General features: G+C 39.0%; 2 protein-coding genes across 3 annotated transcripts in view; one reads left to right on the top strand and one right to left on the bottom strand.

The window, feature by feature from the left end:
* Positions 1–8,418, top strand: part of col4a4 (collagen, type IV, alpha 4) — a 52,083-nt gene extending 43,665 nt beyond the window's left edge. The window contains exons 39-50 of the mRNA XM_072690913.1: positions 927–1,034; positions 1,464–1,571; positions 1,759–1,830; positions 2,340–2,468; positions 3,383–3,490; positions 3,969–4,124; positions 4,753–4,860; positions 5,513–5,647; positions 5,777–5,893; positions 6,220–6,408; positions 7,000–7,283; positions 8,161–8,418. Of these exons, the coding sequence (XP_072547014.1) occupies positions 927–1,034; positions 1,464–1,571; positions 1,759–1,830; positions 2,340–2,468; positions 3,383–3,490; positions 3,969–4,124; positions 4,753–4,860; positions 5,513–5,647; positions 5,777–5,893; positions 6,220–6,408; positions 7,000–7,283; positions 8,161–8,418 (1,772 nt within the window). The remainder of the gene's footprint in view (positions 1–926; positions 1,035–1,463; positions 1,572–1,758; positions 1,831–2,339; positions 2,469–3,382; positions 3,491–3,968; positions 4,125–4,752; positions 4,861–5,512; positions 5,648–5,776; positions 5,894–6,219; positions 6,409–6,999; positions 7,284–8,160) is intronic.
* Positions 8,419–13,930: 5,512 nt separating this feature from the next.
* rhbdd1 (rhomboid domain containing 1) lies at positions 13,931–21,964 on the bottom strand. Of its 2 annotated transcripts, none has more exons than XM_072690675.1 (8): positions 21,720–21,964; positions 18,873–19,025; positions 17,387–17,666; positions 15,956–16,088; positions 15,742–15,830; positions 15,333–15,389; positions 15,038–15,253; positions 13,931–14,792 (listed from the first exon to the last, which is right to left on the bottom strand). In XM_072690675.1, the coding sequence occupies exons 2-8, from the start codon at positions 19,023–19,025 to the stop codon at positions 14,692–14,694; spliced, it is 1,029 nt and encodes a 342-aa protein (XP_072546776.1). In that variant the 5' UTR covers positions 21,720–21,964; the 3' UTR covers positions 13,931–14,691. The 2 variants fall into 2 exon arrangements, with proteins under 2 accessions (XP_072546776.1, XP_072546775.1); XM_072690674.1 differs by having other exon boundaries at positions 13,931–14,795.
* Positions 21,965–22,872: the final 908 nt, after the last annotated feature.

The raw sequence follows: 22,872 nt of genomic DNA on the forward strand, positions 1-22,872 counted from the left end.
ACATGCTTGTCATTAGTCATTTGATTTCCCGGTCTTAAAATTAGACAAATACAACCTCAGATGAACAACAACACACGGCACACTCCACCATGTCATTATTTATGTAACAAAAACTAGGCCAAAAGGCAGAAACACTGTGTAAAGAAATAAGTAAACCCTCACTGCTTCTATATAAATTAAGAGGGTAAGTAGTAGTCAGGTGCTGCTATCCTTGATTTCTTGATTATCAGCGAGTGTGACCATCTCTGTAAAAACTGTCCGTTTGCTGGTCCAAAGCTTTCAGGTGTGTGTTAACACAATGCTTAGGAGGAAAGACATCAGTAATGATCTTAGAGAAGCAGTTGTTTAGAAAAGGAAGTAGTCCATTTTTCACAAGTGGAAAGCATTCAAGACAAAATTAGGTGATGCAACAAGACAGTGATCTAATGCACGGCAGCTAATCTAAAACAGAATGCCTAAAAAAGAAAATAATAAAAGTGTTGCAATGGCCCAGTCAAAGTCCAGACCTCAGTCTAAGTAAAATGCTGTAGTGGGACTTTAGGAGAGCTGTGCATAAACCTCAATGACTTGAGCCAAAATTCCTCCAGAATAATGTGAGAGACTGAAAAAGAGACAGAAAACAATAACAACCTCAAGTTATTGCGGCTAAAGGTGGTTCTACAGGCACTCGATTCATGAGATGTACTTAGTTTTTCACATATGGCTTCATTGTTATTTAAATAAATAGTGGCACAGTCTTCTGCTGTGTAGTGTTGTACATCTGAGGTTGTTTTTATTTATTATGTCCTGATATGTAAACCACAATTGAAAGAGGCTGTACTTTGACTGTATATTGTTGCATTTTTTAATCTTGTTCACATAAAAAAAATATTACAAATTATATTTTTACAAAACCTTTTGTGTTCCCTGTCATTTCACACAAACAGCTCCTAGAGGAGAAAAGGGTGACCTTGGGGAATATGGACCCCCAGGGTGTAGTGGAAAGCCTGGCCCAGTTGGACCTGCCGGAAAAAAGGGCCATCCTGGACTTCCAGGTAGACTTTATCTGCTGTTCCTTGAACTGTTGACAGAAGTTTTCTCTCATTTGGTATTGCCCTGGTTATGAAATATACACAAGCTCATTGTTTTTTGGCACACTCTAATAACTTGAAAAATGGAAAAATGGTAACTTGAAAATGGAAATAGTGGGAAAGTGGGCAAGTTTAAGTCTAACTACTTCTAAAGTACTGACTACATTCCTGCTTGAGTAAATGAATGTGATACTGCTGTATAAATCCTGTGTTCATGTTAGCAAGCAGCCAGTGGCAACAAATGACAAATCTTATTGCGATTTGCTTAAGTTATGATGCTGTAAAACTAACTGAAGGACTCAACAAATTCCTCAATCACAGATAGGGGCTGTCTAATTTATGTTGAGTAAATTGCTAGAAAATGCCCCTTTTTTCTTCATTTGTCTCTGCCAGGTGCAATGGGCCCCCTGGGTCCCCATGGAAAATGTGGTCCAGAGGGCCCACCAGGACCTCCTGGAGTTACTGGTCCTAAAGGAATTCCAGGCAGCCGTGGTCTTCAAGGTACAGGTTCACACACACATGCCTTTACAGAATAGAGGCTTTATTGACAGACTGTAATAACTGTAGTGCTGTAATACTGTGAAACACTCCCCCAAAAACAATCAAGCATGCACACACACACACATAACACACACATATTAATATATGACAAGCAACTGTTTGGTTATTTATTGTGCTTCTCTTTCAGGTCCCCCTGGGCCGCTGGGGTTAAATGGATTGGATGGGCTAAAGGGCGTAAAAGGCATCATCGGCTCACGAGGTAAGGGCAGTTTGTGTGTGTGTTCAATTGTGTATACTAAATGTTAATGTAAAAGCTTGATTTTCAGACAAATAGTGAAGTTCCCCTCCACTACTGTTTTTCTGATCCCAACGCATATGTAGCATATTCACCATAAGAAACATCATAATGAAAGACATCCCTGAAGTCTCTGTGAAGCTGTTAGAGAAAACAGCGAGAGTGTGTAAAACTGCAGTAAGGCAATAGAAATTCCAGTGTAAAAGTTTCCATATGTTACTATATAACTTATTCCTTTTCAAAAACAAAATGCATTTACTTTTTAGCAGTGAGTGTGTGGTACATTGTGGTGCTGTAATATAGTTTAATCATGTGAACTTTTAAATCAAGTGAATTCAATGCTAATTGCTACTGTATAGAATGCTAATGGAAAAATACTTACGACAGACCTATATGCCAATCTATTTATCCTGCAATATTTTCGTTTCCCTGTTTTATCTTCTCTCTTACTGTCTTTCTTTTTCCTCCTTCAGGAATGGATATACCTGGTGATAGAGGTCTTCCAGGTCTGGGAGGTGATAAGGGCAGTGATGGAAAGGATGGCCCTTCTGGTCCAACCCAGCCAGGAAACAAGGGCTCAAAAGGACTGCCTGGGGCCACAGGTACACACTGACCTCATCCATCATCTCTTTCTCACATCTCCAAAGACTGGTTCATGTCTACTGTGGACATGGCACAGCGCACACCGGACTGTCCACATTGCTCTATGTTCTAAATCCCTGGCAACCGCATACTTTGATGCTAGAGCTGGGCTTCTCAAATGAAATCTATTTTATTTATATATCACTTTTTACAACTGGTGTTGTCACAAAGCAGCTTTGCAGAATCAGTAATCAGTAAAAAGACAAAAAATCGACAACATAAGAAGACATGAAAACCCATGAAGACCCAAAGGCGATAACGGCAAGAAAAAAACTCCCTCAGAGCTGGAGGAAGAAACCTTGGGAGGAACCAGGACTCACTAATAAAAAATGAGAAACTATGGGATGTTCTACAACTTTTGACTAGTAGTGTACATATACACATATTGAGCTTACAGCAGTTTATGCATACTCAAGTTGTGGTTAATTTTTTAATTAAGGCTCAATAAATTAGATCAAATCAAATTAGCTTTACAGAATCAGTAAAGGGACAAGAGATCAACAACATATGAAATGACATAAGGTGATAGTAAGGTCAGTAAGGTCAATAGGCAGATTGCAGGGGCAGGAGGGTGTACAGCTGGTCTGACACGGATGGTGGAGGAGCCTAGTGGTCGGACTGGTCTGATGCAGTAGGTATGAATCAGCTTTAACCCAGTGTTTCCTAATTCTGCTTGTGAAGCTCTTTGATTAGATCTTAAATAGATGAAATGTTTAGGGCAGTCGATCTCAAGGTGCAGGATCAAGGACACTACACAATATAAAACAGCGTTCTCTACTATTCTTGTGTTTACCAAACTATCAATACTACAACTACAATAGGTTGTTCTTTATTCATCTATATGTCTGTCTCTCTCTTGCTCTTTTTTCCACAGGGGATCCTGGTACTTGTGGTCCTCCTGGTTTGCCTGGTGAAGACTGTAAGGACCCTAAACCAGGACAATGTGGTGAACCTGGCTATGCTGGTGTGGATGGTCCACCAGGTGTGTACCTACAGGAGGTCATGTGGGTAGGGAGTGAATGGACATTGTGCTCAAGAGTGAATATCCAAAGCAGAAGAACACAACAAATCAAAGAAGTAGATTCAGTAACTTCCCTAAAAGGATGTGGGACTGTGCAAAAAGTGTCATTTTATATGTGTTGTTAGTTTGTACTGAATGTCCACATACTGAAATTATGAATGATTTAATATTACATACTGAATTACTTTTGTTTGTTTGTTTTCTTGATGTCTCAAGTAAAATAAATGTACATTTATGTTCAAATGTTATTGAACATCCACATTCTTTCTTTCTCAGTAGTCCTCCAGTAATATATCAGATAGTTAAGATCTGCAATACACATCATTCAGTCAGAACTGAGATGATCAATGATTTGGATTGATCTTTTAAAATGATAAAATTATATTAAATTAACTTTAACTAAAATGTTACTTAAATGTTTGTTTGTTTTTGTTTGTAGGTCTAATGGGGTCTCCAGGACCTACAGGCCAACCTATACCTGTGGATGGGGAGGGCGGTGAACCTGGACCTACAGGTCCTCCTGGATGCAAAGGACAGAGAGGGCCTTTTGGTCGCCAGGGACTTCCAGGCATCCAGGGCCTTGATGGACAGAAAGGTAATAAACAATCATGTCATATAAACAAGCACAACTGTTTTGAGGTTTGATTGAACTGCATATAGGGGGGGACTTTTAAATCCTTAAAATGACATTTAAAATGTACACTTGGTTGGAGTGTATGTCGTATCCACCCCAACACTAGATAGATAATATAGATAATTATAATAAATGCAAGTAAACTGAAAAAAAAAACTTTACAAGCTAGATTAAAGAACTGAAGTTTAGCTTCTGATTTCTCACAATGGATTTTTTCCGTCACATGTGATTTACCTTAATGATGTATTGATTAACCAAAACAGGTGTTAGATGATAACAACAAATATTACTGACCTGCCATGAGGAAAGCATTAAAAATGGTCATATCCCGTAAAACCCTACATATGGTTTATTGTCTTTTTCACATTTTTTATTTCATAAAAGTATGTAGGCTGACAGTTGATAAGGGATTCACATAGTCTAGGTAGCACTTCATTCTGATAAAGAATGACTTCGCTACTCATAAAATGTCCAACAGCAATTCCTAGCAGATTGACAGTCTAAATGGTCTCACTTCTGAGAAAACTGCCCAATGTATTTTCAAAGATAATTTTGCACTATATGTGAAATCATTCTGCATCTGCATCAGGTATAAAAGGAGACATGGGAGTCCTGGGGGAGCCTGGACCCCCTGGGTTACCAGGACCATGTTGCAATGCAGGGTCTAAGGGTCCCAAGGGACTGCTGGGAGACAGAGGTCAGTGTTCACTCTATTGCACATTACATTCCTGTATAAATGCAGGCATGACTTGAATAGGCTAATGGTGAGTGGCTAACATTATTGTTGGCAATAAATGCACTTATGTCAGATTAACATCAGCTCTTGTTTTTATCATTAGTTTTTATCCCCTCATCGGGTCACCACATCGGTGTATGCTTAGGTTGACTTCAGCTCCAGAGGTGCCCTCTCGCCTGTTAACTGCAACTGCACCTAGTGTTAGCTTTTAGCAGATCCATGGCATCTTTGCACTGTATAACAGCATTGGTGCTTGCTTCAGTCAGTTTGAATTAGCTTTTAGTTGTTCCAGAGCCAGCCTTGGATAACAGCATAAGGGCTTGCTGTGGTTGGTTTAGTTTTGGTCTTAGCAGCTCAATCGTCCTCATGCTGGAGAACCCTTTGGGTCGGCTTGCATTAGCTTTTATGAGCTCCAGAGACACTTGCATACTTGCTGACAGCATGTTGCTTCCGAAGTAGCTTTTGCATCTAGTTTCAAAAGCCCTTTGCTGGTGGATTGGGTGTATGTAAATTTTAAAATGAGCCAAAACTGTTCCAAAAAAGTTTCACAGCCCTGTTTACTTTTTTCTTTCTAATTCATTCTTTCTTTTTCTCTCTTTCTCTCTTAATCTAGGTCCTAGCGGACCACCAGGGAATGTAATTTATATGAAAGCATGCCCGCCACCAGGTCCGTGTGGACCGCCTGGTCCATGTGGCCCACCTGGCTTTCAAGGCCCTAGAGGAACAATGGGTGGAAAAGGCCGAAAAGGTGCAACTACACACACTTACGCACAAAATAATACATGCATAAATACGATATCAGTCTTATCTGTTTATTTGAACAAAAAATATTAGAAGAGATGCCACACTGAACTACAGTTTGTGTTTGTAATGTCAGGGCTTAAAGGTGAACCCGGTGATTCAGGATTGCAAGGCCTAAATGGATCACCAGGTTTAAAAGGACATCCTGGAGCAACAGGGCTAAAAGGCATAATTGGACCACGTGGAGAAGCGGGTATGTGTGTGATAGTATTAACCAGTATTACAAGGCTGTCACCAGTACTGTTATGTTATGGTCAGCACAGGCATCATCCATATATTAGAGTGGTTCTCAACTGAAGCTCCTTTTTCTTCAGATTGTAAATAAATAAATGATTAATTAATTAATTTATGGTAAGCAATGTCATATTCCTCTGTGTTTGTTAGCTGCTTTGTGTGAATACTAACTCCTGACCTGAAAAAAAGAGTGAGTCGACGGGAGGGTCATGAAACATCAGTCTTGATATTTGGTCACTAACTTTCTTTTTTGTTCTGTCTACCTCTTTCCCTGTTTTAAACTAGGTCAGCCAGGCTCTAAAGGAGAACCTGGATTTCCTGGCCCCTCAATGAAGTGTAACTCTGGCTTCCTGTTGGTCATTCACAGCCAAACACAAATTGTACCTTCTTGCCCTCAGAACATGACTGAGCTTTGGCATGGATACAGCTTACTATACCTAGAGGGGCAGGAGATGGCACACACACAGGATCTGGGTATCCGTCTGCCACTTACACTACATGCATGCATGCATGCACATACAGACACACACACACATGCACATAATACAGCATTTAAATTTGACACAAATGGTCCTTAAACACATAAGTGAGTTGTTGTATGTTTTCCACCTATGCAGTAATTACTGGCAGTGACGCTGTCTGTCCAAATTAGCTTTCAAACATCCTCATTTGTAGTGAACATTCATCATTGTACATGTGGAGAGATGGCGCCTGTCCTTCAATAACCCACATCCATTGAGCTAGCTTCGAGCTACTGCAATATACAAACTGAGTCAACAGATTTTCTGGTACACCTACCTACCATATAGCTGCACTTAGTAACTGTACAGGTTACAGTTTAGCAGCCCCCTCTACTCTGTCCATCAGTGGAAAGGGACCACCAGATATTATTCTCAGAACAACAGTGCCAATGAAATGTTAGTGTGTGACACTGATACCATTGTATATTAGCTGGTCGACCAGCCAAAATTGTCCAGCCAGCAGTGGTCCTGAAAGGCTGAAGGATGTCTAACTAGTTCAGTATCTGTTTGCTTATGTGTTTGTTTGCGCATGTGTGTGTAACAGGTCAGGCAGGCTCGTGTGTGCGTGTCTTCAGCACTATGCCTTTTTCCTACTCTAATATGGCCATCTGCAACTACGCCAGTCGCAATGACAAATCTTATTGGCTCTCCACCACCGTGGAATTACCCATTATGCCTGTGTCAGGGCAATACATCGAGCCACATGTCAGCAGGTGTGTGGTGTGTGAAGCTCCATCACCAGCCATCGCAATTCACAGCCAGAGCACCAGCTTACCTCAGTGCCCTCCGAGCTGGACATCCCTCTGGATTGGATATTCATTCCTTATGGTAAGTCAATGAGGTTTTGTGTGCATGCTGTAAATAAGTACTGAATGGTGTGTATGTGTGTGTGGAGGGGTGGATAGGGTGGATATGAATAAAGGGGTGTTGTGTTGTGAAACTGGAACTGGGTGCTTAGCTTAGCATAGTATAGAATAGTAGGATCCATCATAACTTAAAATAATACTGTACACAGTTTTCTCCTAAAACTCCCACAAGCCAGATCTTCAACTAAAGTATGTTATTAGTATTGCAGTACTATACAAGATCCACGGAAGGCTGTGTAAGATCATGCTACATTACGGGTAAGCTTAGAGAATTGTCAGCTTTAATAACTCCAATGGGGGAGGGCCAGAGTGGTCCAGCAAAATAAGGCACTGTCATTATTGACCAGTGGATCACTAGTTCGAAGCCCCGTTATGCTGCTAGTCATCAGCAGCCAGGACCTTTCTTTTCAAGGTTGGCAGATGGTACCTTCTCCCCACATCACTCCAGTGGAATACTGGTCAGCACTGGGGTCTGCTGGCCGATGCATCAGAGCCGGTGAGCTCTGATGTTATTGCTGTAACCAATCTGTTGCTGTAACTAACTGGTCAACAAACACAAATGAAATGTTGCTTACTTGCTAGTAAAACCCTGAGCATCTCACATCTGCGCCTATTAGCAAGTTCCATACAAAATACCTTTCACTGATATCTGGAACCCTTTGTAGCTTTGGTAATGGCACCTACTCAACTAATAGGTTATTTATGATTAATTAGCAAACCATGAATTGCATGTGTTTACATTTGGAAGTGTGTGTTTCAAATGCAAAGGCAAAGTGTAAATTCCAGATTACTTCTCAATTGAAGTCAAATGACATAATGGTGTGGTCTGTGTCCACCAGCATACTGGGTCTGGAGATGAGGGCGGCGGCCAGTCTCTGACATCATCAGGAAGCTGCCTGGAGAATTTTCTCACTCATCCATTCATGGAGTGCCAGGGTGCACATGGCACCTGCCATTTTTTCTCCAGCATTTATAGCTACTGGCTCACTAGTGTGGACGGGCAGGATTTTGCCACCCCCCCCAAGAAGGATCCTCTTAAACAAGCATCTGAACAACGCAGAAGCACTAGCCGATGCAACGTCTGCATGAGGTATTAAGTATACCCTCTGAACGTCGACTTCTGTGTTCCCTTTGCAGCTGTGCAGAGGTTGTTCACTTGGTTGGTCACTTGAGTCGGGGTTGTGTTAACCCTGCAGATCACTTTCCATTATTAAAAAAAATGTTTGGGATTGACCGCATTGTTCGCATTAAAAGAAAACTGTGAACATGGCCTTCTTCCCTGCAATCCCCCACATGCTGTTCCATGTACTTGAGCTGGTATGTCTGCTTGCCCTATATCCCTATATCTCAGTCGTAAGTTGCATTACCACTGCATATAAAAGTGTCCGAAATCCGATTTTGTCTTCATATGTGACACCAGCTTGTTTTTGTGAAAACGGTGGAACAGCAAAATACACACTGAATTGGCCATTTTCAGTTTGGACCACTTTCGTACTCTATACTGTACTGTATAGAAGCATGTGGCAATATGCAATTTGCATGCACACAAATATGTTATTTAAGGGCAGTAAATATTCATTTGTTTAAAAAACACTAACATTAGAATATATACAAATAAACAATGTATTGTGATTTTAGCTTAACCATTTTCAATCCTAAGGAAGCCTAGTATTTACACTCATCATTCAACACCTACTTTATCTAATTAGGTGAGCTGTTGGTGCTGGAATTGAACAAATTCATACAGTAGCTAGAGTTCACAGATATTTATCTTTTTTTTTTTTTTTTTGCTGATTGCTGACCCTGTGTTGTTTTAAATGTATTCTTCTAATATACATATCAATAACTGATTTTCATTTTGTTTTGATGTATTTATGTTTATTTGTAGATATTCTATTGTTATGTGACAGCAAAAAATGGAGTACTGAGACTATTTTTATCTTTTTATGTGACTGCCTTAACATTTTTGCACAGTGCTATATGTCCAAAAGTTTGTAGACACCTTATCGTTCAAAATTCTGAAATCGAAGGTGGATTCAGTTTTTGCTGCAGTAACAAATTCTCACGTCCTGAGATGGCTGTACAGTAAATGTTGGAACATTTTTGTGAGGATATTGATTACATTCAGCTACAAGAGTATTAGAGAGGTCAGGTAGGGCATCAAGGGCTTCAGTTGTTGCGTCAGGTGTGCTTGAGATAAACTAAAATCTAGACTAAGGGTCTGCTGACCGTGACTTTGACTGCATGTTAGAAATATGGCTAAACTTTAGAGATCACAGAATGTTCATAGAGATACAGATGAAAGCATAGTGCACAAGTTTAAAGTTAAATGAACACTGGCTAAACTACCTAGATGTGGCAAAAAGGAAGCTATCTCTGTCTACCAAAAGTCTCTGTCTCAAAGACTCCTGCGTGACTGCAAAAGACCTGCAGCAAGATTTGGTGGCAGCAGGCACTAAGGTTTTTAAAGCAAAACCCCCAATCAAAACCATATCAATTAGCCAGAGTTTGGAACTTGTTTGATTGGTTCATTTGATTGGTTTAATTGAACCAATCTGATAGTTTGTCAATTTTGCTAATAAACCTAATTTGCTTTGGGGTTTAATAATTGTTATTGCAACTGTACTTGTATATGATATTGAAATTGAATCTATGTTTGACATGTGGTAATGTAACCTCTGTCTGAACAGTCAGATTAGAATTCATGTGACTTTAGTGTCAATCCAACTCAACATTTGTCATATTTTCGCTTTAGCTAGAATTAATCATCTTGGAAAGATGGAGAACAACAAGTAGTTTATTGTGTTTCCTCTGTTTTGTTTGTTTACGTCTGGATGAGTGCGCTGGGTGGAGGATTGTTGTTTGCACATGTGCGTCAGTCCAGAATGTCAGATATAGGCTGCATTATTTTTATGTAATATGAACAGCCAAACAAAAAAATCTTATTTGAGCACTTAGGCTTGCAGTGTGCGTGTAGGCTTAGTTACAGAAAATAAACAGTGATTGTGCCCAGTTAGGCCAGTTGCACAGACTCCCGATTAAGTCAACTAAATGTTTTTTTCTTTACAATGGTTGAGTGATCATTTTCTCTACTTTTGTGAACTGACAGAAATCAGCATTACGACACAACTGACATATTCCCTTCCCAGTACTATGGTTCTATCATTAAACAAGCTCGAGAGTAATAACACTTTTTTAGGTTAATTGTGAACCTTTTTAGGCACAACCACGGGTGTCGGTAAAATTCAGTAAAATTAGCTTTGATCATAGTTTTTTATACTTGGCCTCATCTTGAAAATGGTGCTAAATGTTACTAGGTAGCTTTTCTTCCCCACAGATTTCTAAGAAGCCTATTTTTTGTTTCTTGTTTATTTTATTAGTTTTTTTTATGTGTGGCTCCCATAGTATATTGTAGCAATCTGCTGTAGTGTTTAATCTGTATTGGATCATTATTCTCAATTTTAACTGAGTTTGACACACAGTTACACACATTCATGGTCAATGGTAGCGTGCAACATTACTTTTTCAGTATTTTGTGTTTTATTGTAGACTTTTACCGCTATCTCGCCTTGAAGTCAGCAACTCTTCTTTTTAGAAAAGTTTCATGTTTTCATGCGCTTAAAATCAGACACTTCTTTTGAAGTAATGTAAGTATTCATCGGTCAGTAGTAGCGGGACAGTACTTAAGAATCTTTGCTAAAGTAGATCCATTTTGTTTATTTGTTTCTCTTTGTATAATTCGACAGTACTCTTTCTGACACTGTCTGAACTAACTTGCATCATTAAAACAAACTAACTCCAGTGTTCGTCACTCCATATCACATATTACTGGAACTCTGGATATGGGACCTTTTGGCATTATATATATTCTGCTTATATGTACATATGTTTGCACTGTTGAAAGTACAGCATCGCTTTATATTTTTACTGTAAATTTCAAGAGTATTTATTTAGGTAGGGATTATTGGTGCTATTTTGGAGGAAAATATGATGGCATAATGCAAACCCCCTTTTTTTTCTTTTTTTTTCATTCTGCAAATAAAAAGACAGCATCTTTTTTGTCTAATTTACACAATCATCAATGCATAATAAATAAGTGTCAAGTACTGTAATGTCTTAGGAGCCTGTGCATATCAGGTCCAAAAGACACACGTGTGAAAAATGAATATATGTAGTCATGGACACACACGCACACAAACAGATAATTAAGACCTCTATTCATCTTTATTCGGCATCAAAATGTCATTATTGGTATACACTTCATACAAGTCAATAAATATAGAAGTCAATTTTACAACGCTACTTTCCTATGCTATGAATTTTTATATGCTATCTTTCCTTCATTACTCTACTTGTTTTATGTGGTTTTTTTTCTATTTTGTGCATCTGGTTGATTTGTCCACAGATAATCTGCAGTAGAGCTGCACAGAGTTTGTGTTTGTGGCCGCTGTAGTTTTTTTCTGCACTAGCAAGGTCCAGACCACCATCACCATTATGAACATGCTCAAATGTCCAACCCAAAAAAACTGTGATAAAACTAACATAGGTAAACAAACACATTGTACATGTATAAGTGTTGTTACTTTAATGCCTCTGAAGAATGTTACTATTTCTTTGTGAATTGAACCACACATTTCAATACCAGCTTATGTTTGTCTAAATTACCATGTCTTCATATGCTAGTGTCTGTGCTGATCTTGGGTTTAGTTTTTCAAAAACTTAACATACACGACACTTCCCAAAAACACACATATACATTCATACTCAATATGGCATTAAAATGATTACCCTTTAACTAATCAGAAAATATACTTCTCCATTCTCATTGGATAACACTTTCACTAACACACATCGTCTAGGCAATTACCAGTATTGTTAATGATAAAAAATAATCATCATATGTGGACTGTTTGTAAGATTTAAATAAATGCATTTACATGTTTAAATGCCTTTGTGTAGTTACTAAACTACTAAAAATATGACTACTATATTTGCCATCAAATTTCAGCGTTTTAGTACATGCCACTGATAATAGTAGGATGCATTCCCCTGCCACAATAAAATTGGTTATTTGGGTCATAATATTGGAATCCTTTTCTGTGCTATATAGAACCATTTACAAAAGGTTTTATGCCAAAAAAGAACCATTTAGTCAGGCAAAGAATTGTTTGATTTGTCATGGTGCTATACTGTGCTAATAACACTTAAAGAAGCATTATTCTAAAAAAAATTCTAAAAACAATGACCTCTCACGGTTAGGTTACACTTAACACTTGAAGGATTTTTTTCTCTTATAGAGCCGCCTTCCATTCCCTCCCATAAACTCAAAAGACGCCTGTAAAATCTATTTTTCAGAGAGACTCGTCATCAAATTACACCACTAATTCTTCTTGGTATTTGTTGTCTTTATAATTTAAAATATATAATCATTTATACATCCTGTTTAAACTGTTCATATTGAAATATATGGGTTAATTTAGATTTTGGTCTGCAGTTTTTAACACCTTATGCCTGGTGACTTTTATTATACCCTAAGGATTACTGAACGGTAACTACATGCAAAGCAATGTGAATTGGCCGAGGTGTTCTTAAGTGCAGCTTTGTCATGTCAAGTCAAATTTATTTGTATAGCGCTTTTTACAGCTGTTGTCACAAAGCAGCTTTACATAATTAGTAATTAGTAAAAGACAGAAAAAAGAAAAATAAATAACATAAAAAGACATGAGAAATCTAAGACCCCCAGTGAGCAAGCCAATGGCGACAGTGGCAAGGAAAAACTCCCTCAGAGCTGGAGGAAGAAACCTTGGGAGGAACCAAGACTCACAAGGGTGACCCATCCTCCTCTGGTCAGAACTATTTATAAATTATTGATAAAATTTACCAAACCATCAATACTGTATATAATCATTATATAATAATCATGGTGTAGTAGAACTTAATATAGTCATGGCAGTGATGGTCAGAGTAATGATAGTTAATAGTGGTAATATTAATAGTGGCAGATAGTTAAGAGTCCATTTAGGTTTTAGCTTTGCCACCCACCAGTTGTTTTTTTTCTTTCTTTATTACACCATTCTAAGTAAAACTCTAGAGACTGAAAATTCCAGCAATTATAGAAATACTTCAAACGTATGTGAACTTTTCCTGAAGCTGCTGGCCGGTATCAGAATTATTTTATGCATTGCACTGTTGTCACACAGCTGACTGGAAGTCAGAGACTGCCCTTTATTTCTTGCATTTCTAATTAAAACAGTCCTTAAGAATTTTTACACACACACACAAAGTTTTTCTTAGTCTTAGATGCTGGAGTATTTTCTGCTTCTCACCATGCAAGTCATTCCAAGCACATTCAGTGATGTTGAGGCCCGGACTGTGGAGTCATACACCCATTGTTTAACTACTTTTCTCAGTATGAGCTTCTTTTTCAGCTCAGATCTTCTCACAGTGAAAAGATGGTGGAATAATTGTTTTTCTCCACTCTCTCTAACATGTCAGGTCTTGCACAATTGTCTTTTATTCATTAAAACATTTCCCTTTGCCCCAACCCCTTTTTTTGCATCAGTAAGAAGACAAATCCTAGAACTAATGAAACCAAAAAAGAAACACTGCTTTAAAACAAAGAATACATGGTTTATTTTTTCTGTTTACAAAAATAAACTTTCATAATATCAAAGAATAAGTTATTGCTATCAAAGATAAGAGTATTAATAAATGTGAAATTAAAAGCCAAATCTCATGTCTACTCTTACCCTCTCACAGTACAAACTATATCCCTCAAAGACTGCATTATGAAAGCAAAAGTGTAAGCTTCACTTAGAATGTTTTGATCAATATACATTCAATGAGAAGCAATCTTCCCTTGGTAAACATATCCAACATCTCAGAATACCAAAAACACCTCAAAATGCACCACATTCACAGCGGATTAGTGAAGTGCAAGATATTGAATGAAGGAGTTGAAGGCCTTCGATTAGTTTCCTGGAACTAAAGAACCTAAATTATTGATTTTCTACAGGCACAGTTAGAATTAGATTATCAGACTTAAAGTTTTATTTCCAGAAAACTGACCGAATGTATTTGGTATAAGACATTTCCTTCAGCAATAAAAAAGGAGCTGTAAATACCATAACAAAAGTTATATAATGCAACAATGTTGACAAGTAGACAGGAAAATCCATCAAAGGGCTTTTCATACAAGGCAGTGCCTCTCAGTCTTAGGTGACCAGTGATGAACATCAGACTCTCTACATTCTTCTGCTGTCTTAAGCCGCAGAGAATTATCCTATTATCTTCAGACTGGTTATATTAAGCACTCTTTCATCCTGTAAGCATTTCAGATTTTTTCCCCATTTTAAAGTCTTTCCAACTCCTCAACTGTCAAACCTCTGAAGTCGCCGTTGGCGCATTTCTTCTATTGGCGGGTCAGAGCGGACATTAAACCCGTAGAACGGTCTGGTTTGACTCGAACCCCCTACTGGACACATAAAACTTTGTCAGTCCAAACAGTAAGAAATGTTGCCTTCTGGCCTGTAGGTGGCAGCAGATACAAAGTTAAAAAGTTCCCTTAAACGTACAGGTTCAAACTAAGTAAACACTACTTGAATAAAGAAATAACAGATTACAATGTGTTAACATACAAAACATGAATGAATCCCCATCATACAATATTGGTTCCTAGAAGTTACTGTTCTCTTGCCCCAATAACTCCTTACTCACCTTGGTCTTGAAGGCTGGCCCTAATGGCTGCGTCGTACTGCTCTTCTTCCGAAAGCCCAGCTGTGTACAAGTGCTGAGGTGGAGCATTTGGGCCATTTGAGTTAGACTGCTCCCTAAAGGAGGTGCTAGAGTTGTAAGAGCCATAGGGGTCCTGTCCATAATATGATGAACTCTGTGAACTCTGTGGAGGGTATGGCATTCCATATCCACTGTAACCTGTAGGCCATTAATAAACACATCAAATAGTGCATAAGGTTGGATTGCAACATGCTTCTAAACAATACAAATGACTTACCTGAGGAGTTATAGTATGTGTAAGGCCTGTGATAGTTTCCATTTGAACTTACAAAACCTGAGGGACCAAAGAGCAAATCTTGTTTACTTGTTTGTCAATTAATCATTTGTTGTGGTACGTAAGTGTAAGAAGAATTCATTTGAAAACAGCAAAGAAAACATTCATGGATGCACAAAGTATCTTCATAGCTCATAACATTATGTCTCGACACCATTAACATTATAACAAATGAGATTTTAAACAATTTGTCCCAGGAGTTTTCCCAGCAACAGTTCTTATTGTTGTTAAATCATGTTTATTTTTCATATATTTTTAAGTAAATATATAAGGCATGTTTACTGATAAACCAACCAAGACAAGAGCTCTGCTTACACCAACAACAAAGAAAAACACACACGCACTGTCCCACCTGCACATGTCTTCATGAGTCTCCTGAGGGGGCCAGTGGAGTAGAGCAGTCCAACCAAGATACCAGACAGGTGGCCCACAAAAGATGTCCTGTCGGGAAAGAGACACAGAGAGAGAGACAAAGACATACTGAGTGAGAAAATAGGCATAATACTTGGACTCAGACATTACTCTATGCATGTGGGTGTGTTTGGGTGGCTGAATCTCAGTCTTACCCTGGGTTCAGGAAGTGAATCAGGATTAGCTCCACCCAGCAGGCATAGCGATTGGCTACAGGCAGCCCCATGATGTATTTCACTCCACCAGGATTATAATGATTATTTACAACTTTTAACCCAAATAATACACCTGAAACATGCAGAGAAACACTTTAAGTTCAACTTCCAAATATAGAAGAGCATTAGCTTTCAGTCTGGCCAAAAATATATAATTTTTACCATAGTTGATCAGCCAAGATATGTTAAGTATTCTTTAGTTTTAAACTGGAGATACACTGCTAATATAACTTCCATAAAGAGTTCATGGAAGCTTAAACCCAACCTATTTTATTGTATTAACTAAACACTGCCTATGCAGAGTTGGAGGAGAGCCTAAAACCAAGTAAACATGGAATAAAAGGACTTTCTGACTTTTAACGGATGCCGGTGAAAATGCCTTTCTTCTCCTTTTTCCACCACAGAAAGTAACCTTGACAGAATTCCCCCGGACACCCCGTGTGTTTTGTTTGTATATTGTATTGTTTGTGTTGTGTATTAGCCACCAAATCCACACCCATGTTATTTCAATCACTCTCTTAGTGGGTCTAATACAGCACACCTAATAACAAGTACATAAGAGTAAATAAGAAACAATAGATTTTCTATCAATTTATCTATTGATCATTTTGTTGATTACTTGATTAATCAAAGTTATTAATTTTCCTTAAAATAGAAATTGAGCATTACAAAACTGTGAATAAAGATTTACATATTAAGTGCAAAACTGTAGGTTTAAACAAGAACTATAATAGTCAGCATAATAGTCAGCAGTGCAGTGGGGTATTTATACCCATTAAAGTGTATGTGATCTGATGTATTTATGCATAAAAATGTGCTTTAAAAATGCAGAAGGTTAATATCCAGCCAAGCCCATAACGCACAAAAACACACTGGTGTTTGACTGTGTGTGATCAGTGAGTGTTTACATTCGGGTCCGTTTTTTTTTTTACATGAAAAATGTTAAATGTAAAAAAAAAAAAAAATTAATACACATCATTTTATGCTAATATCAAATATAATGTTATCACTTGAGAAAAGAGGACCTCCATGTAACTTCACCTTCACCCAGTTATCTATGCCATCACAAAATTCCTTTACATATAAACACCAGAGTCTGTTTCCTTTGCGCCTTGTTTGTACTGTGTGGGAAAGAGCAGCTTCCAGCTTCACGTTTGAACTCTGGTGTCAAATTACACGGCTGCCAGTGTCCGTGGTGTGCAAGGTATTAACATTAAGCAATGTAGACAGTCTGACAGATCCGCACTAGGTATGAACCATCCCTAAACACAAACAGACACCCGTTGCGATAATTTTGCCATTATTCTGGTGCTCCATCATCCACAATAGCACCTGTGCGTTTTCTCCTGATGTGATCATGCATCTATTTACCTGAGAAACCTACAGCACACTGCATGCTATAGGATGGATCATCAGTCAGGTGTGAGAGTCCTGCCTCCAGGAGCAGATAGACCAGTCCAGTGAGCAGAGAGAAGACAGACAACAGGTAAGCGAACCAGGCTCCGCCCAACCTGCGCTCTAGTTTAATCCCTTTCCAGAGGAAGGACACCATGTTGAAGTAGAGGTGCCAGTCATCTGCATGATGGAATGGGGACAGAAGGAGTCGATACCAGTCTCCATGCCAATACGCCTGCTGCACGCTTACACACGTCTGGAGACACACATGCAGACACATACACCATTTCAGCAGACACCTTCTACAAAAATACTGGCAAAATGACCCTGCCAAAAAAATCCAGTCAAGATCCCATTAAACTAGTGGCTAGTGGAACCTAGTGGCAGGACAGGAGATAGCAGCAGACATACTTTAATTTATCAAAGAGGACTACTTTTCAGCAGCATTCTACTCAAAGGCATTTCAGACTTTCCAGTCCTCTGTAGATCTCTCTGTCTGCTGCTGCAGCAGCATCTATAAAGATAAGATAAGATAGTCCTTTATTAGTCCCGCAGTGGGGAAATTCCCAAAGACTAGCATGATATTTGATCTATATAATCTATAGAGACTAGCATGCATTTCTCTGCCATTACATCAATAAAAGTTGCTCTGTATTGTAGGATTATTCGAATATTGCTCAGAGGGGTGTCTGAGTGGTCCAGCAGACTAAATCCGAATCCTGGGTAATACCATCTGCCATCAGCAGCCAGAGCCGGAGAGAGCACAAACAGCCTTGCTTTCATGGTGGGTAGATGGCTCACTCTGTCCCCACATCACTTCAGCATGATGCTGGGCAGCACAGGCGTTTGCTAGGCGATTTATCAGAGCTGGGTACCCGGCACTTTCCTGAGAGCGCATTGTATGCTCAGTTACGTTACATCAGCAGCAGTTTGAAAAGTGGCTTCTCTCGCACCTTCTCTCACTTTCTCTTGACTCTGTTCCTTTTTTTAAAGGCCAATCAGCTCCAGCTGATCAGGCATCTGATTGAGAAAAAAAAGTGTGGGGGAAAATATATAGATCACTCTGCCTCTGACTACCAGTTATGTGGGCATGATTGTGGTCCTGCTGTGGAAGCGGCAAGGTTTAGGAGGTATTGGTGTTGTGTCTCTTGCCAGCTTCATTGCTCTGCCCTCGGGGGCGTCACTTTAGCTTTTCATCTCTGTTTAGTGTTTGGGGATGTAGTGTTTGCTTTTTGGCCCTCCAAACACTCACAAAAATGATGCAGGCTTTTTGGCCCTCTAAGGCATAGCACAACCGGGATAAGAGAGTGGCACACATGTATAGATTTTTTTTAGGTTGAGTAGTTGAGGAGTTATCTCTACATTCTGTTAAGCATGTCTAAGCTGGTAATTGCTACAAAAGGATGCATTCGTGGATGAAGCACAGAGGAACTGCGACTCCAAAACAGCTTTTTGACATTACCTGAAAGAGAGGCTTGACAGGAAATAGGAAGAGGTAGATGTTCAGGCCCAGTGTTGCCAATGTGACAGGAGGGATGTTGTCTATGCCCAGTTGGAACACCTGAGAGGCTAGCAACAACAGGCCAAGATTAAAACCTCGCTGCCTGTTCCGCATCTGCAAGACACAAACACAAACACCAACTTTACAATACACACATACAACACTCCTCTGCACGTCACTTCTCTGAAACACGAATACACACACACACAAATCCTGTTTACATGCATACCAATGGTCCAATCAGTCTACCTAAGACTGCTAAATAAGATATTAATATGTAAACTGCACAGTGATTGTTATGGTTCTGCTCTTGTTATGGATCTTTGCTTAATTAAAGCAAGTCATTATTCAAAGACAGATCTGAACATGTTACCACTTCTAACATGTTACAACGCCTCACTGACTGTTTTGAGACATTTTGCAACACGTAATATGACAACATGAGAAAAGCAGAGAAATGCCACAAGTGGTCTTGGTTTCTTAGGATAACTAAGTACCCAGTCAGGTTCTTATGCATGTAAACATAATCCTAAAGATAGCCGAAGGTTGTTGCTCTGACTTTCAGTGTCTATCAAATAGCTGGAATCTCTCAAGCATCCCCAAACCCCTACAGGTCACACACACTCAAACTATCCTGGAAACAATGAGAACAGAGATCATAAACACGCAGCTGGATGTGTGGGTAAGAAAATGTGAGGAATGCACTGACAGAGCAATGCTCAAACCACGGAATGTGAATGAGAGAGTAAATGAGGGTCAGACCTAATAACCTAGCCACACGCACAACAGAGCGCACACAACATACAAACATGCACCCATACAGACAATGCCAAGAGTACACTTCTAGTGTTTCTACTTAGGAACAGTGCCACCCGTGAAGTTATCACTGTTATCAAATCTGTGCTATAACTATACGACCCTTAATCATTACATTAAAGCAATAAGCCACCTAACGGTCAACGATAGATTGCACTACCTCATTTCTTTACTCTGGATATCTGAATATTCAGATTCATCGACCTGAGTTTGCAAACCATCATCCAGGAGGTAATACAGGAATACAACTGTGCCAGAACCATTACGCTGTTAGACTGCTGCACTCTATTCTGTTACTCTGGGATACAGACCCTGCTGATACTTTCCTGTATACACTGTATATTTATCTGAATGCATACCTTTATCACCCCCATCATTCTGTTGATACACACTAAACTACTGCATTCCCAATACTGATAGTATTTTTATATTCACTCTCTATACACAGATAGTCCAATAAAATGGATAATGTTCTCTGGCTGTAATGATGGTCATCTGTGTGCCACCAAAACAGCTCACTCTATAAGACCTATAAGTGCACTGTTGTATGTGCCACTGAGATATCAGCATCAGATACTTAAAACTCCTGTCAGTTGCGAGGTGGATCTTCCGTGGGGCTGATGTGGATCCCACATGTAAATAGCACACATGTGCCTGGCTATCCTTGTGAAAAATAAATAAATAAATAAATAAATAACTACAGATTGCAAATGATGTGTTTAAAAAATTAAAAAGTAAAACAGGAGAAAACACTGAAAGATTCTGACATGACAGAGACAAATCAAAGCAAATGTGTGCACATTGAAAAGTACAGGTGCCGGACGTAAAACATCATGACAAAATAAAGGAAAATTATAAAAATACAATACAGCTACAGCATGGTTAGTGTTAGACATGCATAATAGGTGCAATCTTTTTCTGTTCTGGCACCGAAGTAGTGGAACGAGCTTCCCCTGGGTGTCCCAACAGCAGAGTCGCTCTGTCATCAAACCCAGACTGAAGACTCTCCTCTTCCGAGGGTACTTGGGCGAAGAGTAGAGTACTATGGCCTCCTTTTTGACTTGTGTTCAGTAAGATAAGATAAGATAAGATAAGATAATCCTTTATTAGTCCCGCAGTGGGGAAATTCACAGTGTAGCAGCAGAAAGGGATAGCAGGACACTCAGTTACAAAAAATTTGGATAAATAATTTACACTATATACACAATATAAATAAGAATTAAAAAAGCAATAAACAATATTATTTACAGTAAAAGACTCTTAATTGCACATGGGGATGGGATATTGCACATAGTATTCCCTGAACATGAACGTGTGTGTGTAGTTAAGTGTGTGTGTATGTGGTCCGTTGGGAGCAGTGTTGGTTGTGCAGTCAGTAGTGTATAAGCTTAAAGATATCTTTGAATTTGAGGCTATTCAAACTAGCTGAGGTTATTCTTAAGTAAAGAGTGAAGCACTTTTGTAAAAAAGCCTTAAATATAAGTGTAAATGTTATGTTGGTAAATGTAAATGGTCTATGTTGCTGCTATTCCTGAAAAACCCTTGGGGGGTTTAAAAGTACACTATCCTGGAGAACAAAACAGCATCTGCATTTCACGGTTCTGGCCCTACAGCATACACGCTAGCTAACACCTCCTATGTAACGTGACTGTTTAGACTATAGCAGCTACCATAACATCATAGTCCACGAGCTGCCATGGGGGTTTGAGGCATGATCTGGAGCCAGGGCTGCTAACAGAAGATGAATTAATCTCCTCATGACCACTCGTCCACCTAGGTGAGGGGTCTCAGCCTGTTTTTTAGGAACTGCCAGGACATTTAGCTAGCATGACATGACAAGACGTCTAGTAACATAGCTAGCTATAGCTGTATCAGCTAACTAGCTAACTATATTTAAGTCAGGCTTGGCTGTTGTAGCTATTATCTAGTAATGTGACGTTAGCTAGGTAGAAAACATTTGTAGGAAACAGCTACTTCAGCAGACTTAGATACCTCTGAATGGAGGAAATACGATGATGAACCTGATGATGTCTTGTCCGTCACTTTCGTGGATATGTCCTTATAAGTTGCTGCTGTTAGCACTGATATATTTAGCCCGTAGCTCTGTCGTTTTCATACAAATCATCGAATAACAAGAACCGTGAACATCGGACAGATATTCCCTATCCCAGCACAGTCACACGTCGGGATGTTCAGTTTATAAACTCTTGTACTTTCACAAGATTTCATCAGTAGAAGCCGGAAGAAAACAAACTGACGATGCGCATCACGTGACATCAGTGTTCATACCAAAGCCCTGTTATTATAAGGTCTCTGTTAATACTTATTGAACGTTTATTGAAAATATACGTATGTCTGTTTTACAGCAGGGTAATATATCTGCTTAAACATGTTAAAGAAAGTTGGTAGGTGCAGCTAGATAGCACTGCATAGTATCTGGAATTGAACTCGTCAGCATGACTTGTCAACAACACCTTCAAGTGACTCAGTGTTTGAAGCTTTTATGAAGGATGACTGGTGTGTAAGTGCTAATAAAAATATGTTTCAATAAAACATTTTGATCCAAGTATTTCACATAATTACAAGTATAGCTGTTGTTTTGCATTTAAGAATAGATTTTTGTTAGACTTTTCAAAATATAACTTTGTCCAAAACTGCTCCAGATCAGTCAGATGTTTCAACAAATACATATATTAAAAATAATGATGGATTTTTTATGGATATTCTGCTTTGACTAAAAGGGGTATTCCTGTCTTGTGTCCAGTGATTGTAGGTGGGTAGGCTTTGAACCATAAAGAACCGGATAAGGGGATGAATGCATAAATTAGCTATGTGTTCCGAAGACGTATTTGCACAGTGTTACTGGTGTTACAGTTCTGTAGTGTTTTCTACACAGTGATACTGGTGTTACAGTTCGGTAGTGTTTTCTACACAGTGTTATAGTTCTGTAGTGTTTTCTACACAGTGTTACAGTTCTGTAGTGTTTTCTACACAGTGTTACTGGTGTTACAGTTGTGTAGTGGTTCCTACACAGTGTTACTGGTGTTACAGTTCTGTAGTGTTTTCTACACAGTGTTACAGTTCTGTGGTGGTTTCTACACAGTGATACTGGTGTTACAGTTCTGTAGTGTTTTCTACACAGTGA

Source organism: Salminus brasiliensis, chromosome 11, assembly GCF_030463535.1.
Source record: "Salminus brasiliensis chromosome 11, fSalBra1.hap2, whole genome shotgun sequence".
Taxonomy (NCBI): domain Eukaryota; kingdom Metazoa; phylum Chordata; class Actinopteri; order Characiformes; family Bryconidae; genus Salminus; species Salminus brasiliensis.

What these genes read in the sequence shown, in the direction of transcription:
- rhbdd1 (XM_072690674.1), bottom strand. Translation starts at nt 19,025, where the DNA reads ATGCGGAACAGGCAGCGAGGTTTTAATCTTGGCCTGTTGTTGCTAGCC. An exon ending in ATTCACTTCCTGAACCCAGG is followed by an intron (nt 15,831 to 15,955) that starts GTAAGACTGAGA and finishes CTTTCCCGACAG; the next exon opens with GACATCTTTTGTGGGCCACC. An exon ending in ACTCATGAAGACATGTGCAG is followed by an intron (nt 15,390 to 15,741) that starts GTGGGACAGTGC and finishes TTGGTCCCTCAG; the next exon opens with GTTTTGTAAGTTCAAATGGA.